The 17,716-nt window shown below is 62.6% G+C and overlaps 1 protein-coding gene across 3 annotated transcripts in view; it reads right to left on the minus strand.

Annotated features, from left to right (window-relative positions):
• Positions 1-17,716, minus strand: part of GSE1 (Gse1 coiled-coil protein) — a 100,863-nt gene that overhangs the window by 27,558 nt on the left and 55,589 nt on the right. Inside the window, exon 1 of one of the 3 annotated variants that reach the window (XM_049804328.1) lies at positions 834-1,352. The exons of the other annotated variants lie outside the window; for them this stretch is intronic. Within the exon in view, the coding sequence (XP_049660285.1) occupies positions 834-870 (37 nt within the window). The 5' untranslated portion in view covers positions 871-1,352. Of the gene's footprint in view, positions 1-833; positions 1,353-17,716 lie in introns of those variants that run through there. 3 annotated transcript variants of the gene reach the window in all.

The raw sequence follows: 17,716 nt of genomic DNA on the forward strand, positions 1-17,716 counted from the left end.
CCCAGGGCTGCATCCCGAGCGTGAACCCCAACTGTGCGCCCCAAGAGAACCTCGAGCGCACAGCCTGAGCGTACCAAGCGTGCGCCCCGAGCGTGCACCCCAAACATGCACCCTCAGCCTGCACCCCAAGCTCCCACCCCGACCTCACTCATACCCTGCGCACGCATCCTAAGCGTGCACCCCGAGCGTGCACCCCGAGCGCACCCCCCCCACCCCAAGCGCGCAACCCACGCGCGCGCCCGAGCTCGCACCCCAGCCCCCCTCGCCACCGATGCTCTCAAAACACCCCCAAACCCACACACACACGGAGAGGGGGGTCCCCCCCTTCCTCGCCAGCTGCCGCGGGGGCCGGTGCTGCCGGCTGGGGCGGCACAGCAAACTTTGGTGCCCCGAGTCCCTGCGCCCGAGCAGCAGCGGGGCTGCGAGCAGGGACATCCCCCCCCCCCCCAAAACACAGCTCACCCGGCATTTCTCCCCATCCCTCCTCGGCGAGAACCCCCCAGCTCCTCGGGGGGAGGGGAGAAACCCCCAGGGTAAGGGAGCGGCAGCAGGAAAAGAGGAGGGGATCCGAGCACCCCAAAACCCTGCAGAGCCTTGCAGTGCCGTGCCGGGGCTGCCTGCTCCCCCCCCTCCAAAGCTCGCCGGACCCCAAAACCCCTATTAGGTGCTGGGAGAAAGTAACTTCACCCCCAAATCCTCCTCAGCTGGCGCTGGCCAGGGCGGATAAAGGGGTGTCCCCAAGCTGGGGGGGGACCCTGCAGGGAGAACCCAGGCGGGAGAGGGGCTGGGGGGGGGGAGGGGGGGGCCGGCGGCAGCATCGCTCGGTGCCTTACCTGGTAAGTAATAGAGAGGTGGTTTCAACCCAAACATGATTTATGTTACAGTTCCATTGTGGCCAGGAAAAAAAAAAAAAAAAAAAATAAAAGACCCAAGGTGAAGAGGATGTGTCAGGAAGCAAAGGAAAAAAAAAAAAAAAAAAAAACCACCCCAAAAAATTAGCACCAAGCCACACGGAGGGGGTTGGAAAAATAAACCAGAGGCGAAAAAATACGGTGGAGCGGGGAGGAGGAGAAGGAGGAGGAGGAGGAGGAGGAGGAGGAGGAGGAGCGGGGGGGAATCAAGTGCGTGGGGGGAGGAGGAAAAATAAAAATTGAAATAGCAGCGAGCCCAGGGCGCCGGCGGAGGGGTGGCAGTGGCGGCTGTCACCGGCGGGGCCAGGGCAGGAGCCTGGCTGCCATGGCGTGACGCCTTCCCGGGGGTTTTCCTGCCGCTTGAGCCCTGAGCTGCGAATCGCAGGCACACAAAAAGCCAGCGAGGAGGAGGAGGAGGAGGAGAAGGAGGAGGAGGAGGCGGTGGGACCCTCGGCGTGGGGCGGGGGGGGGGGGGGGGGGGGGGGGGGGGGGGGGGGAGAACGCACCCCCTGAGCCGGCCGGTGCGGTGGGGTTCCCCGCCACCACCCACCCGGCGTGGAGAAAGGGTGTTGGCGGCGTGGGGTGGGTGACCCAGGCGGGGGTGCTGAGCCGGTGGTCTGTCCGTCCGTCCGTCCGTCCGTCCGTCCGAGCGGCGTGTCCCGAGGCGAGCAAGAAAAGCCCAGACTCCCCCGGGCTGCGCCAAAGCCGGGCGAGCGAGAGGCGGCAGACTTGCCCCTCGATCAATTTTCATGCAAGAATCATTATCGGTAAATTGGAAATCTGGCTACTTGACAGCAGATTTGTCTCCCCTAATGAAGGGGAGCGGGCAGGAGAGCGGCAGGCAGCTGCTCGCCCCGGCACCCTCCTCCTCGCGTCACGCCGTCCCGCTTCCCCCCGGGCTTCAACCTTCATCCCCGGTGTTTTTTGGGGAGGCGAGCCCCGGGGGCACCCCGCCAGCCGGGGACGAGAGGGCAGGAGAAGCCTCCTTCCCCCTTCAAACCCCGCTCCTCCTCCTCGCCTACAGACAGAGTAATTTTTTTATTTTTCTCTTTTTTTTTTTTTTTTTTTTTTTTTGTCTTTTCCGGGATGCTGTTTTCAAACAGCTGCCGATGGAGGCGGAGGGGGTGGGGGGGGGGGGTAGTAAAATAAAAATAGAAAAATCAAGCCCCCCCCCCCCCCCCCAGTCGCTTTAAGGAGGGAAATTAGGAAATAAAACAATAAATAACCCAACTTTCCTGCCTGCCGGGAGCTGCCCGCTGCTTCACAAAAGGCAGGCGCAGGAAGGCTGCCTGCCCCGGCCCCTGCGCAGGGGGCTGGGGGTGAGCTCCCACCATGTCCCCCCCCCCACACCTGCACCCCCAAATCCCCCCTGCCCGGCCTCGCTCGCCCGACAGGGGCTGCAATCAGCCCCTCGATAGGATCTCCCCCATTCCCTCTCCGCTGATGCATTAGCAGATCCGGGAAGACATGCTTGCAGGCAAATAGGGCTAATAAATGCTATTACGGGGAGAGCGAGGGAGGCTGGAGATCCTGGCTGCACCATAGTAACGAGGGCCCGGCTTAATTTGCTTTAAGCAAACGATCAGCCAAGGCGGGGTGGAAAAGGAGGTGGGGGGGGGGGGGTGGGGGGAGAACGGTTGCGCGCTCCAGGCGCGCATGGGCGCGCTCGCTTGCACGGGCGCGCTCGCTTGCACGGGGTGCGCGCGCTTATGGGCGCGCGTACGTAAGGGTGCATGGGTGCTGTGTCCCCCCCCGCACCCCCCCCCCCCCTCCAGCCTCTCCCCCCCCCAGCTCTGGCCCTCTCTTCCCAAACCGCCGGCTGCTTTTAACACCAAAGTTCACGAAGGCGAGGTGTGATATCTCGCCCCTGCAAGAGAAGCCACATCCTGTATGATAATGACCAGCCCTTCAACAAGCTTAAAGATACAGGCTATTCCCAGGCCCCCGCTGCCTGCTCCTGATTGTGGGGCCGTGGGGAGGGGGGCTTGGGGTGCTGGTATCACCCCAAACCCATCCGACCCCACGGAGGGGAGATTTGGGGCCCGGTGCTCGCTGCAAGCGAGCAGAAAGGGCCTTTGCAAAAGGTCTTCTGGCTGCAAATGGCAGGGGCGCGCGCGCTTAGGCACGCTTGCGTCCACGCGCGCGTGCCCTCGCGTGTATGCACGCGTAGACGCATCCACGCGCTTGCACACGCACGCAACACGCGTGCCCTTTCAGCCGAGCTCCCCGGGAACCCATTTGGCAAAGACGGAGCCGGTGAAAAACTGCACCCTCCTCCTCCTCCTCCCCCCACCCTGCTCCCCACGTTAAATATTGCTTTTCTAATTCCAGGTCGGGGGATTATTATTATGTCTTTTCTTCCTTCCTAACCTACATCTGTCAAGATCGGCGCTGGGAGTATTTCTGGCCTGTCCCCTGAGTCATCGCTCGCGTCCCGCTTGCTCCGAGGCTGCTCCCCTGTGCCGCCGTGCATCCCACCTGCGGGGTGCTGGGTGCTGGGTGCTGGGTGCTGCTGCTCCCCCCCCATCCCTGGCCAACCCCCCCCCTGCACACCTCGCTGGCGCATTAGGAAATGTCACTTATGGGGTGACACCGCTCTCTGTACCCTAAACCCAATACCCCCCCTCCATAGCAAAGGGGACCCCCTCCAGCCCACCCTGGGCTGGAAAGGCTGCGGGGTCACCGTGTCACCCAATTCCCCCGGGGGCCCCCACGCTTTTATAGGGGTCGATTTGATTTTGCTGGGCTCACGCAAGCACCGGGGGGACCCCTCCTCCCCCCCCCACCCCCCCGCCCCACTCCCCTCCATGGCATGAGCCGTAAAAATTAATTTGCAAACATGTCATTACACAATAGCTGTACAGGCAATAAACCTGTAATTACAGGCGGCTGGGGGAGCGGGCAGGCAGGCAGGGAGGGCAGGCAGGGAGGGCAGGCCTGCCTGCCAGCTCGGGCTTTGGGGTTTCGCCTCCCCCCTGCTCTCTTTGTTCATTATGCAAACGAGAATTGCTTCACTCCTGGAAGTTGGGCTCCACTTCAAAGGGGCGCGCTGCCTGCGCTGCCTGCGCTGCCTGTACTCCCCACCCTGCCAAAAAAACCCTAACGCCGCCCCAGCACCCAGCACCCCAAGCCAGCAGCTCCCGTTGCTTCGCCGGGATGGGGAAACCGAGGCACGGAGCCCGGGGAGCCCCATTGGGAAACCAGCCCGGCCCTTTGCGACATCGGCCCAACCGAATTATCCGCCACCCTCCTCCTCCTCCTCCTCCTCCTCCTGGGTCGTCCCCGCTCTGCGGGCGATCGCGCGCAGACGCGCGCGCCGGCGGCGAGCGTTCCCCCTGCCTCAGTTTACCCACTTACCACCCCGCAGGAGACGGGACGCAGGGCACCGGCGCGAGACACCCGCCTGACCGCCCAGCAGCCGGCTCTGCCACGCCTCGCCTTGCCCCTCGTTAGCGGGAGAGCTTGACGAGCCTGACCCACTTCCCCGAGCGCTGGGAGGATTAATTGGTTCCTTGCTCGCGCGAAGCCGCCGGGAGCTGGGGCAGGTGCCAGGCGGGATTAGCAAAGCATGAGAGCGCAGCTCGCGGGGCCGGCCGGGCAAGCGCGCCGCCGGCCCTGCCCACGCCGAGCGAGCGAGCCAAGGCCACGGCGGATGGGCACGGGGTGCCCGCCACGGTACCCTCGCCACAGTACCCTCGCCACGGGGACGCCGCGTGCCGGGGATGCCGGACCTCCTTGGGGATGCTCAAACTCCCCACGGGGGTCCCCAAGGAAGGGGACGCAGCCGTGCCGGGGACACCCACGCCGCGGTCCCCGGCGGGATGCCCATCCCTAAGCAGCCCGCCTTAGGGAAACTGAGGCACGGTCGGTCTCCACCAGGCTCCGCCGCGACCCGGCACCCTGAAAGCATCTGCTGGTGGGGATGCACGAGCGAGAAGAGGAGCGAGCGGCCGCCTCTCACCGTAAATAAGCGGCTCAGCGATGATTTCCTGCTCTTGTTGACCTTTGACTATGCAGAATAAAGACATAAATCCATATTTTAAACCCATCTGAGCGCCAGCCAGGCCCACAAAGCCATTTACAGCCTGCGATTTGGACGGGGCAGTGAGCAGGAAAGCGATGGTTTCTCGAGGTGACATTCCCCAGGAGGGAAATGAAGTGTTTTATTTGCAGATATATAGGGCACGGTCGTTCCTTCGCTTCCCCTTCCCTCCGCCCTCGGCTCATAAATAAAACATACGGCCGCGTAACCGGCTAATTACGGGAGGATGGCAAAACCCCGCCGGTCGCTGGGAAAAGAAATCAGCTTTTTAATCAGCCCACTTTCCTCCCCATCTAACTTAAGCAGAAACGGGCATTTCGGGTGCCGGGATGGATCCGAGACTCTCCGGCGGCTCGTAGGCTCCCGACGGGGTTGTGCACCCCGATCCCTTGAGGCGGGTTTGGGTTTGGGTTTGGATGGGGGGGGCGGGGGTTCAAGCTGCTTCTCTTTTTTTTTTTTTTTTTTTTTCTTTCCCTGGCTGGGAAAAGGATGTCTTTGAAAAGTCTAATTGTTCCTTACACATTAGATACATTAATGAGGTCTCTGATCAAGCGGCTGGCTCTCCGGCAAGGAGGCTTCAAGTAGCAATTTTCCATTTGTGTTTCAAATTTTAATGAATGTTCCTGTCTCCGGCTGCGATGCGCGGTGATAATCCGCACGGCTCGGGTCAGCGCCGGAGCAGGGGCTGCCGCACGGGAGGGCTTGTACAAGGGTTTGATTTCTTTGGGGAATAGTTCATACAAAAAATGGTAATGGCAGAAGACAGTCTTCCTTCCCCCTCGGCTGCCAGAGCCCGAGAGCTACAAATCAGAGGGTTATTATTTCTTTCCGATGTCCCTAAAGTATCCTATATCTTTAGCAGGAGAGTAAAGTTCAGCCCTGATAAGATTGCGGCGCTGGGTGAGACACGCTTTTCCTTTCCTCCTGCCTTTTTGTTTTTTTTTTTTCCTCCAACTCCTTCTCCCTCTCCCTCCATCCCTGCAGTGGCCGGAGGGGTGTCCCCAGGGCCACCAGCCAGCAGCCCCCAGCCCACCCCAGGGGCCACCGGCGGGCAGGGCAGAGCCCCTGTGTCGTGTCCGTCCCCCCCCCCAATCCAAGGGCCGGATCCGGAACCCACCCCGCCAGGACAAGATTTTTATAACCTTGTTTTGGCATGCCTGCCATTAACTTAATTTAACATCCATATTGCCGCTACTTAATTAAATAGATGAACTCATTTTACATTTGCAAGTCTTAATTCATCCTGAACAAAATTGGCCGTGTTTCGTTCTTTCTACGCTACCAGCTCCCCGGAACAAATGACTGCCTTTTGTAGTTAACTGCTAGTACAGGTTAAAAGCTAATTAGCAGCCCGGGTTGGGTGTTAACTTCCTTATTTATCACCCGGCGCCACTCGATTAGCGAGGGGGCGCGGGCTGGCACTTCCTCGTCCATGCGTGGGCCCCGTTTTTGCAGGGGTGATGCCTGCGCTCCTCGGGCGACGGCGCTGGATGCGTGCGTCGACGGATGCTCGGTGCTCAGCGCTCAGTCCGTCACCCTCCCGCGGCGCCCAGCGGCACGGTGGGAGCAAGCTTGGCAGCGCCCCACCATCACGCCGGCACCCAACCGTCGCCCGAGAACGCCGGGAGAGCATCGTCCCGAGCGCTGCCGTGCCCGGCGCAACCTCCCCGTAGATATTTGGGCAGAGGTTTGGAAAAAAGCAAGCGCCGCCGCCGCTGCCACGGTTTTCCAAGCGTGGCTCTGGTGCTCCCGCCCACGCCAACCGGCGACGCCTGGAAGCCTCCGGCGGGAAAACCGCGTCGAGGTTCCCGGCATCCCGGCATCCCGGCACGGTGCTGCGCTGGTTGCGGTGGGGGGGTACGGGCAAAGCCGGGGGATGCAGGGGGGGACCCGCCGGCAGCCGGGCGATGCTGAGCCTGGCAGGAAGCCGCTCCAGGAAGGTTCATCTGGTTTGACTAACAAATCGCTAACTGCTTCCCCCGAGGCAGGTGGAAGGAAACAAGTTCCGTGGCTGTAAACAACCCCCCCTTTCCCACCACGGCCCCCCGCTTCCCACCCCTGGCCCCCCATGGCCCCCCCCAGGCACCGGCCGGAGGCAGGTTGAGACAGGAAAGCGCTTGTGAAACACCCCCTCCCCCCCCCCCCCCATGCTCTGATGCAAGTCCTAGTGGGGGCACTTGGCCCCCCCACCCCAGCCCCGGGCACGCTGGCACCCCGGGCAGAGCGTGGGGTGACACAGTGCTTGCACCGGTCCCAGCCGGCCCTGTGGGACAACACCACGCCGGCGCACATCACACCGGCGCCCGCCACGCCAGCCCGGCTGCCGGCGTGACTCAAGAGGGGAGAAGCCGGTGCGGTGCCCGCCAGCGGCACGGCGCGGCCGGGAGCAAAGCCCGCCATGCCGGGTGACGCCGCGGTCCCTCTGCCAGCAGGAACGCCAGAGGAGACCCGGGCACCGGTGGCAATCGCCGTCACCGGTGATGACCAGCCCCGGTAACGGGGCCGTGGCGGCGGTGGTGGCACAGGGACGACGCGGCGCGGCAGGAGGGGATCGATAGGCATCTGCCTGGCCCGGTAAACCGATCTGCCCCCGCCTGCTGAAATAACAGCGAGGGGAGGCAGCTTCGGTTACCGGCAGTGCCAGGGGCCGGCTGGGTGCCAGCACCCTTGGCCGAGGGCCAGGAGGATCCGCAGGTGCCGAGCTGGGGGACCCTCGTCCTATCCCATTCCCGCCGGCACGGCACGGAGCTGCTCATCCCGCTCGCCGGCGTCACCACCCCACCCGGTATTTCAGGTCTGGCACCCAAGCCGGCGCCTTTGGGAGCCAGCGGTCCCGCGGGGGACATCACCCCTGCCCGGGGCCACCGCTGCGGGGACGGCACCGGCCGCACCGCGTAGGAGCGGGACCGATTCTCTCCTCGTTGCACGTGGGGTTATCCCAAGCGTGGTTTCGGCCGCATCTTCCCCGGCACGGAGGGTTCAGAGCCCGGCAGCACCGGGATGAGGAGCCATAGTGGCCAAAAGCAAAGCCCGAAGGCTGGATCTAGCCCCTCTGGGAGGAGGGATAAGCGGTACCGGGTCCCCTCTCTCCCCCCCTAGACCCCACCAGGACCCCATCCCAAATCCCCGCCATCAGCAGAAGCAAAGGAGCGGGGCCGCAAGGAGCGAGGGTGATAGATAACAGCCCTCTGCGCCGGCGAGATAAATAGCCCCAGCAGCGCCAAGCTGTACTGGGCCAGAAGCTAATAGGGGCTGTCAGGGCGGTTTAGAGGAGCAGAGCATCGTTTCGGGGCCCGGCTGGGAGGACGCCGAGGGGAAGTGACAAGGAAGCTGAGCAGAAAGCGACAGGCAGTACACAAAGAGCATGTCCTCTGTAAGTGGCGATAAACCTTGAAAAAAAAGAAAAGCTAAATCAGTTGTTTAGCCGATGTACCACATGCTGACAGGGCAAATGTGAAGGCTTTTATGGCCACATGGGTTTTCATTTGCAGTTATTCATAGCGGAGCCGGGCGCTTTATCTCACTTTACATTATGTGCAACCACAATGCAGACACTTGCACTGCAACGCATTGCCTCCCTTGGAAAATATTAATATGTAAATGTCAGGTTCGGGAGGGCAGCAAGGGAACGGCGGGCTGCGGGAGCCGTGCAGGGGAGATAAAACCTGCCCTGAAAGGGAGGGGGGGCGAACGGGACCCCCACCCCGCACCCGTGGGCATGCAGGGGATAGGGGGGACGCAGGGGCACGCACACACACGTGCACAGGCGTGCTCACCGGGGAGCGTGGCACGCACGCGGTCTCTGTAGAGCGGGATGCACGCGTGCGCGCGTGCAACACGCATCCCACCCTCGGTTCCGTGCCCACCGGCCGGCGGCCGTTGCCCGTTTCTCCGGGGTTGTAGGGGGGGGACGGACGCGTGGCGAGGCCACGGGCCGTGGTCGGGCAATGCTGGTTTGAGAAGAAGCCCTGCCCGGGCGAAGCGCGCCGGCGCGGCGTGCCAGCGCCTGCAAAGCCCCGTCGGGCAGCGCTCCAGCCATGCCTGCTGTTCCCGGGCTCCGTTCCTCTCCGAGAGCCTCCAGCCTCGGGGGTAGTGCCAGACTGACAGCCTGGAGGCTATTTATTCGCAGGCAGAGGCAGCGGGAGCTGCTGGCGGATGCAGGAGCCTTTGTCCTACAGGGATTTTGCTCCCTGCCTCCGGGGCTGCCCCCCATCTCCCCCGCTCCCGGCCCCTTTTTCCGCCTCCACGCCCCGATGCACCATCCTAACCCGGGGAGATGCTGGAGCGGGGGGCGGGGTCCCCAGCCCCGATGCCCACCGTGCAGGACTTGTCACAAGGCCACGGGGATGCCAGACGGCTGCCACGCTCCCCCTCATTCCCAGCAACCCCCCCTCGGCATCACCCGCCGCACGGCCGAGGGTCTGGAGGTAGCACCCCAAAGGTGGCTGTGGGCAGGAGGAGGGTGGGCACCCGACCCTGGGCTTTGCTGCTCGGCGCTATGCCAGCCAGGGTGGGGGGCATCTCCGAAACGCGGCCCCGCTCGGCCGTTACCAGGAGAAGCACTGGCAGCCGGCTCTGGCACGGGGACAAGCCTGGGAGGGAGGCTGCCCCCCAGCACCTCGGGGAAAGGAACAATCCCCGGGCATTTCTTTTTTGGCAGGCCCCTGGTGCCCCCCCCTCTGCACCCCTCCCCGTCCTCCTCCTGCGCTCGGGCGCGGGGATACAATTAAATCAGTGTTCTGCTAACAATCTGCCGGCTAATAAGACATTTTCCTCCCTCTCCCTCCTCCCCCCCACTCCACCCCAATCCGTGTGTGATGGGAGCGCTTTGATATGAGAGTGGACTCTAATGGGTTCGGTGTAAGGGAGCCTTAATTTATTACGTGCCTGTAATTGATGTTTGTATAAAGTAGCTCTTACAGCTCCTCAGAGCGGGAGATGAAAAGCAATCAGTCAGCCATTTGCCTCCAAAGGAAGGAGAGAGGAGAAGACAGACAGTGAGAGAGAACCAGACATACTCATCAAGCCCGGAGAAAAACCCAGAAAGCGAGGGAACAAAACAAAATCCCCCCCTACCCTGCGCAGCCTCGCCAGCAGCTCCGGCACTGCTGGGTACCACTGCTGGCACCGCTGGGTACCACCACCAGCATGCCTGGGTACCATCGCCAGCATCCCTGGGTACCACCGCCAGCATCCTCGGGTACCTCCACCAGCATCCTCGGGTACCTCCACCAGCATCCCTGGGTACCACCACTGCCCCAGTGCCCCGAGGCCGGATCCTGCCAGGGATGCTGGGGACAGGCAGCCTCACGGAGCCATGCCAGGGCAGGATGCGGACCCCTCCTGCGCCGGTGGCACGCTCGGGGCTGATTAGGCGAGGCAGGCTGCGGCAGCCGGTGCTGAGCTGCTCTAATGACGGCGGGCGCTGGGGAGTCACGTGCCGCCCAGCGCCGGCTGGGGAGCCGTACGTCACCGGCCCCGGCAAAAAATCGGTGCTAAATTGAATCAATCCATCTTGGAAATGGCTCTTGTCAGCCAGTGTCAGGGAGAGCGTCTGCGGGAGAGGGATCAGGCGGGGGCAGGCCGGCAAGGGCCAGGCGGTCGGCACCACTGCCGCGGCACTGCCAGGTATCTCCTGGCCCCCCACGGCGCTGGCCAGCCCCATACGGTTGGTATGGGGGTCCTCCCGCTGCCATGGGGGGCAGAGCAGGATGGGGTCCCCATCCAGCCGGCGGGGAAAGCAGAGCCCAGCGCAGACTGCATTGTGCCGTGCCTCAGTTTCCCCACACAGGGCATCCCGTGCCCCATTACCACCTCCCCTGGGGAAGGAGGGCAGCTCCGCACCGGGAGAAAAGGCCCAGAAGGGATGGAGAGCCCCACCTCAGTGCCCATCTGTACCCCAACACCGTACCCACGGCAAAGCGTGCCAGGCTGGGAAGGACGATGCCGCGCCAGGGAGACAAAGACGCCAGCGCTTGACACAAATATAGATGGATCCTCGCTCTACGAACCCCGCAGCCTGGCAAATTAAAACGTAGCGTGAAAGGGGGGACGGAAACAGCCCCGGTGATTGATTTTCCATCCAGACATTCAAACCAACCGAATATGTCACCCAGACAAGCCCTCGGAAAGCCGCAGCAAGCCCAGATTTATCCGCCGATTGGACCAGAGACCATCAATCCCTATCCATCCCTGGTAAATGGTTTAACGGCCTCGTCTTCCCACTGCGGTGCCCGTCCCACCCGCTGTCCCGGCATCGCCGCGGCGATGCCGGGACAGCGGGTGGGACGGGCACCGCAGTGGGAAGACGAGGCGCAAGAGCCGTCACCGCACCGGGCAAGGGGATACAGGCAAGGGGACACATACCCAGGCTCCTAACGAAGGCAATTAGACGGGAAAGCATCCCTTGCGCCGCTTCTCCTAATTAAGAACCGACCAATTCCCCAACCCGCCTGTTCCCCGGCTCCGGTACAGCCTGTTATTTACCTGCAGCTAATAGGTTGGGCGCAGCTAATGATAGTCTTGTATCAAATGGCTGGATCTTGGCTTCTGACAGCTTTAAAGACCCGTCTCAGGGACACGAGGGTTTCTAATTACGGGGTTCGTCACGGGAAGGCTGGGTTCAACGCCAGTCACTCTCCCCGGGTGACATTTCTGCCCGGATTGGAAATCTAAACACAGCCCAGCCAGTTAAGGTTAAAAATACAGCGCTCGACAAGACAAGGGATCATAATTTGGGTCACCGCCGGGTTTAATTAATTGGAATGGAGCAATCAAAGCGCCGCGTGCGGTAATTACAGCCCGGGTTGGGGCAGGGCTGGGGGGGAGGTGGTGATGCCCGGGCGAAGGGCTGCAGGGGGATGCTCCCCACCGCGGGGACGGGCAGGGAGCGGGCAGGGAAGCATCGCCTTGGCCCCCAGGGATGCAGGCAGGCATCGCGTGCAAGGAGCCGGCGGGGCAGGGAGGGAGACGCTAAGGAAGCGAGCCGGGAGCTCGCAAGCACGCCATCCCCAGCGGATCGCGCACCGGCCCTGCGTGAATGCCGGCCACGCAAAGTGGGGTCCATCCCCCCCCGGTGTCCCCGTCCCCACGGTGCCAGGCGGACACAGCCCAGGCTTCCAGCCACCACCACGGCTCTGCCGGGGCCGCGACGAGTGATTTATTTTCACCAATTACCAAGGCACTTTTCCCTTCGCCGGGACCACGCTTAATTGATTGGAACCTATTGAAAACAAATTAACCGGCACCGGGGCGCAGGGACCTGTTTACGGCTCCTCCGCGGGGCGGCAGGGAGGACACGTGAGTGGCTCCGGCACGCGGGCGATGCCGGCGAGGACCGGCACGGCCCCGTGGGATGGGGAGGAGGAGGAAGGTGGGACAGCCCAAATGTTCCCCCCAGGCTGCTCACCGGCTCCTCTGCAACGGTTACGGTTGTTGCAAGGGGAAACTGAGGCACAAAGCAGCATGGAGCACAAGTCCTGGTGCTTCCTTGGCGGAAAAACCTTCCGTGGCATGGGCACAACCAAAACATTCATCCCCTCGCTGCCGCCTCCGAGGAGGGATGCTGGCGAGAAGCTAGTGACGGTGACCCCATTAAGCGAACCCAGCTAGCATTAATTTGACCCCATCCACCGCACGCTAATCAGCTGTAACCGTGGCACCCAGCTCAATCCAAATTGATTTACCGAGGCTGGAAATGGATACAAATGTGATTAAAGGCTTTTTATTTTCCATAGGTCCTCTCTAAAATGATTTAAATCAATTGCTACGTGCAGGGTCCTCCCCCTCCCCGGCCGACCCCGCGGCGCCGCGGAGGGGCTTTGCCCCTCCGCGGCGCCGCGGGGTCGGCCGGGAAGGGAATAGCACCCCAATTTCCACCACCGACCCCGCAGCACCCACCCAGCGGGGAGCAGCACCCCAATTTCCACTGCTGACCCACCCACGCCCCTCGCCGGACCCCGAGCATCCTTCACCGGCGGGATGCCGGCGCGCCGGGCGGCCCTGGCGAGCGATCAAAGCCCATTAGGCTGAGCGCCGATGCGCGCCCGTTGTTCGTCAATTATTCAAACAATAATTGCACCCTTATTTAAAGTCTAGTCTTGCGTGCGCGGCACTGCAGGCTGCCAAGGCCCACGTTAGATTTACACCCCCGGCGCGCTCCCGCCGCCAATTAATTAAGCAAACACATTCCTCCGCACGCTCTCAGGTGTGCAACCTGCCCCGTCGGTTCATCCCGGCATCGATGCTGCATCCCCGCCTGGCCGAGGGGTCCCAGCCCTTGGGGGGGGTTATGGGGTCTTTGTTATTAGGACCCGAGCTCTCCCCAGGGATGGGGATGGCTGCTCTCACCTTGTATGCCAAAACTGATTAAAGATTAAGCAATCCCCTTCATCTATGCTTCCCTACAAATTTCCCCTTTGAAAAAAAAAAAAAGGGAGAAAAAGAGAGAAAAAGGGAGGTGGGGAGGAGGGGGCTGACACCGGCATCCGTTATGAGGGGCCCGTTCGTTCCCACCGGCACCTAACGAGGGGGGAGGCTGGGAGTGACAGTCACCAAGAGGTCAATTCATTCATCTGGCCATGTTATTACAAGTCCAAATTTATTGTCACCAGGCCACGTTAGCACTGGCACCGAGGACGCGAGGTTGCACCCCTACTGAATAAGCAGATAAATGAAAGACATCTGGAGAGCAGAATGAAGGGGCAGATTATTAATGCTGAAATTTAGAAGCCAAGGTCTGAGCCACGAATCCATCAGTGCAACCAGTTATGTCCAATAAATTAGGAGAGATAAGGATTGAAGGATGGTATATTAAAGGCAACATTCATTTCTGAACTGGCACAAGGGCTCGCAGGCATATTCCCCCCCCAGCATTAACCCTTGCTGGCCGGGGATGTGCCGGAGCCAGGGAGGCAGCGGCTGGGGGGACAGAGCCTGTGCCCCCCGTCATGGGCACGGGACCCCACGCAGAGCCCACCCTGCCACCGGCTGCCTAATTCGGGGTTGTCCTCAGTGGCCACAGGCGGGTATGGCGAAGGAGGGTGCACAACGACGGAGCGTGCGTTGACGACGGAACACGCGTGCTGCCGCATCCACGAAGACAGAGCGTGCGCAACGATGGAGCTTGCACAACAGCGTGCGCAGTGATGGAGCATGCCCGACAATGAAGCGCGTGCAAAGATGGAGCACGCGTGAAGGTGGAGCGTGCGAGATGATGGAGCGTGCGAGATGATGGAGCGTGCACAACGGTGGAGCACGCACAAAGGTAGAGGGGGCGAGGTGACGGAGCACGCACAACGATGGAGCTTGCGCAACGGCACGTGCACGACAACGGAGCGCGTGTACCCGTGGGAGAGGTTGGTATGGGAGAGCAGGGCACCCAGTCCTTCCCATAGCCCATCTGTCCTCCCCAGTTAAGGGACTAACGGGTCTGTGCGGCTCCACACAGCCACAGCATCTGTGACCTTCGCCTCGCCCTCTTCCCCCCATCCCAGCCATCCCATCCCACGCTGCAGGTCCCACCACACCGGCACCTCCCGGTTGTGCCTGCCTCAGTTTCCCCAATGCCGTCGCAAGGGGAACGGCAGGGTCTGGCTCCCCGGGGACAGCTCGGTCCCCATCCTGCTGGCCCTGGGGGTGATGCTGCAGCCCAGCAGCCCCTGGCACCCCCATACCCGCAAGCCAGCCGTGTCGGGTACATCCCCTGGGGAGGTGAGGGGACGCAGCGTGGCATGATGCCTGGAAGGAGAAAAAAATTAAGATTTTTTGCTCCCAAGCAAGCAGCTTGTGGGGGTGACTGCTCGGCAGTGAGGACACCCACGTGTGTCTCCCCTTGGCACCCCAAAACTGACATTTGGGAGGCGAAGCGTGGGCTAAAACGGGGGAGATGATGGTGAAACGGGCGGTTCCCTGATGCTGGTCCCTCCCTGCCCAGCAGTAAAAGGGTGTAGGACAGGAAGGCACGCAGGGCCCTCTGAACGCTGAGCTGGCCCCCATAACATTGACCAAGCACCCTGCCCAGCCCCAAGCCCTCCCAGCACCTATGCAGCTCCAGCCTTCCCAGTGCTCCCAGTTCAGCGGCCCCTCTACACCCCACAGGGACGGCAGCGCGGCTCCCAGGGGGGGTTTCGGCATCCCTTCCTGCAGCAGCTCCCAAGCAAATTTCGAACAGCCTCATCTGGCATCTGAGGGATTTGGGATTTGTTTAAGCTCTTTTCACCCACCAGACTTTAATCGGTGTGTTTGCCCGACCTCCACCCCAGTGAAAACGCGTTCGTGCCGGTGGTGACGCCAGAGGGTCCCGGCTCGGGGTGATTCCCAGCACCAAAGCCCAGGGCTGCCCCCAGCCTTGGGCCAGGATTAGCTATCAAATAACTTTGTATTTAAACCCTTTTTAACAGGGCTGGAGGTCGGGAGGGAAAGGGCAGAGGTTAAGCCTGGCCGCGGCCAGGCGCTGACCCCGAGGAGGGGGATGCTGGGGAGGGGACGAAGGCGGCACGCGGGGCCGGGGGGTGCGGGACCCTCGCCCCGGCCATGCCACCCACCCGCTTCCCCTTGCACGATGGGACTGGGGAGGGGGTGGCCAGTGGGGACCCCACAGTGGGGGGGGGGGGTGTCCCCACAGCCCCCAGCCTCGCAGCCCCCATCACTTACTGAGGCTCTGCAGCAAAGACGACCAGCTCTTCATCTCCAGCATGGCGGGGGTCCCACGGCCCCCTCCCCACCCCGGCGCTCAGGCTGCCGGCGGGACCCGGGACCGGCTGTACACTCCCACAGCGGGATGCACGGCACTGGCGATGAGCCGCCGGTGGGAGATAGCAACCATTTTATTCCCTTTTAACTCTGCCTGCGTGTCTCTGGCGCGTTCATCCTCCCCCTCCCCATCACCCAGGGCTGGTCCTGAGTTCGGGGAGCTTTGCTTTTTCCCTCCCTTCCCTCCTCCTCCCTCCTTGCACTTGATAGCAGCCTTGTCAAGACTGCTGAGTTGCTGCTGACCCCTGCCCCGCCGCTGCTAATTAAGGCTGCACAGTGACAGTTCAAGTGCCTCGCCGCCAGTTTGCAGCACCGCTGCTTCTAATTGGGAGACGCTTTTTCTTTCTCAATAGCCGCCGTGTCGTGGCTGGGGGGTCCGGGGAAGGGGGTTTGCACCCATCCCAGGTGGTGGTGGTGGTGGTGGTGCAGGGGGATGCAGCACCCTTGCCCGTACCCGTCGGCACCCTGGGCATCAAGCTCCCGCGTGTGGGCAGAAATTATTGCAAAGGTGATGTAGAACTGGATAAAAAGACCCTGAAGTCAGGAAGAAAGCAGGAAGGGGGATAGAAGGAGGGGAGCGATTCCCCCAGGGGACCATCCCTGGGCTGGGAAGGGTGGGGGGCACCCCATGGTGATTTTTGGATGGTGAGGAGGAGCGAGGGCAGCGGGCACGGCGGGGAGCCAAGACGCGCGGCCCTATCTCCCTGCAGCAGAGCAGGAGCTGGCTTGGGCGCAGGGTATCAGCCAGGACACCTGGGTCCCATCCCCATCCCTGCCCGCAGCCCTGGCAAACCCCCCCTGCTGAGACCCTGCAAAAATCATGACGCTTGTGTGCACCCCAGGGAGACGCAGCACGGCCACGCTGCGGTCACCGCCCAGCCGTGCCCCCCTCCCTCCCCAGGTCGTGCCAGCAGCCTGACGGATCTATTGTGTCGTGACAGACGAGCTGTTTTATCGCGGCGAGGGAGCCAGCGCCAGCCGTCATCCTGACCCCGCCGGCGGGCTGAGGAGAAACAGAAGAGGGCTTGTATCATCCCGGCGGGTCAGAGGGCAGGGGAGGCAGCCGGCCCCCCCGCTCTGCGCTGCCAAATTCCTGGGATGCACGCCCGGGCAGGCAGCTGCATGCGGCCCCTGCCCCGCAGGTGGGGTGGGCTGGCAGGGTGTGGGGACAGCCCCCAACCCCAGCACCCCGAGACCCCGCACCGCCAACCCAGCCTCCCCTTGTCACCCCCTGACATGGGGACTGCTCCTTGAAATGGTGTCCCCGACCTGCCCCATCGCACAGCACCCCTGAACCAGTGTCCCCAATCTGCCCCAACCTGCAGCACCCCTGAAATGATGTCCCTAACCTGCCCCATCGCACAGCACCCCTGAACCAGTGTCCCCAACCTCCCCCATCACACAGCACCCCAGAACCAGTGTCCCCAACCTGCCCCAACGCACAGCACCCCAGAACCAGTGTCCCCAACCTGCCCCATCGCACAGCACCCCTGAACCAGCGTCCCCAACCTGCCCCATCGCACAGCACCCCTGAACCAGTGTCCCCAACCTGCCCCATAACACAGCACCCCTGAAATGTGCCCCATGCCAGGCACAAGCCGCCACTGCAGGGGGACACCGGGGACAGGGATGCTCACGATGACCCAAATACTCACCCGCAAAAGCCACCCACCCACCCACCCCAACGTCTCCCCACCCAAACCAGCGAGCAGGGGGGTCACCGTCCTTCCCACGCCACCCCAAAAGCCGGCGCCACCTTCTCCAGTGGGAGAGGCAGGGGTGGGACGGCGAGTGCAGCCATGACTCAGGCGGGAACTCTCTAGAAAACACGGCCCCGAGGCCGGAGCGGTGTCCCAAGGCAGGGATGCTCACCCCAGCTCCCCACCCGCGGCCAGAAACCCCCCCGGCAGGTCCCCCGCCGCTGAACCCCACTCCCCACTAGTGGCGGCAGGCATTTTGGGCAAGCGCCAGGCGATGCTGTCCAAGCCAACGCTGTCCCCAAAAAGCACGT

This window comes from Accipiter gentilis, chromosome 7 (genome assembly GCF_929443795.1).
Source record: "Accipiter gentilis chromosome 7, bAccGen1.1, whole genome shotgun sequence".
Taxonomy (NCBI): domain Eukaryota; kingdom Metazoa; phylum Chordata; class Aves; order Accipitriformes; family Accipitridae; genus Astur; species Astur gentilis.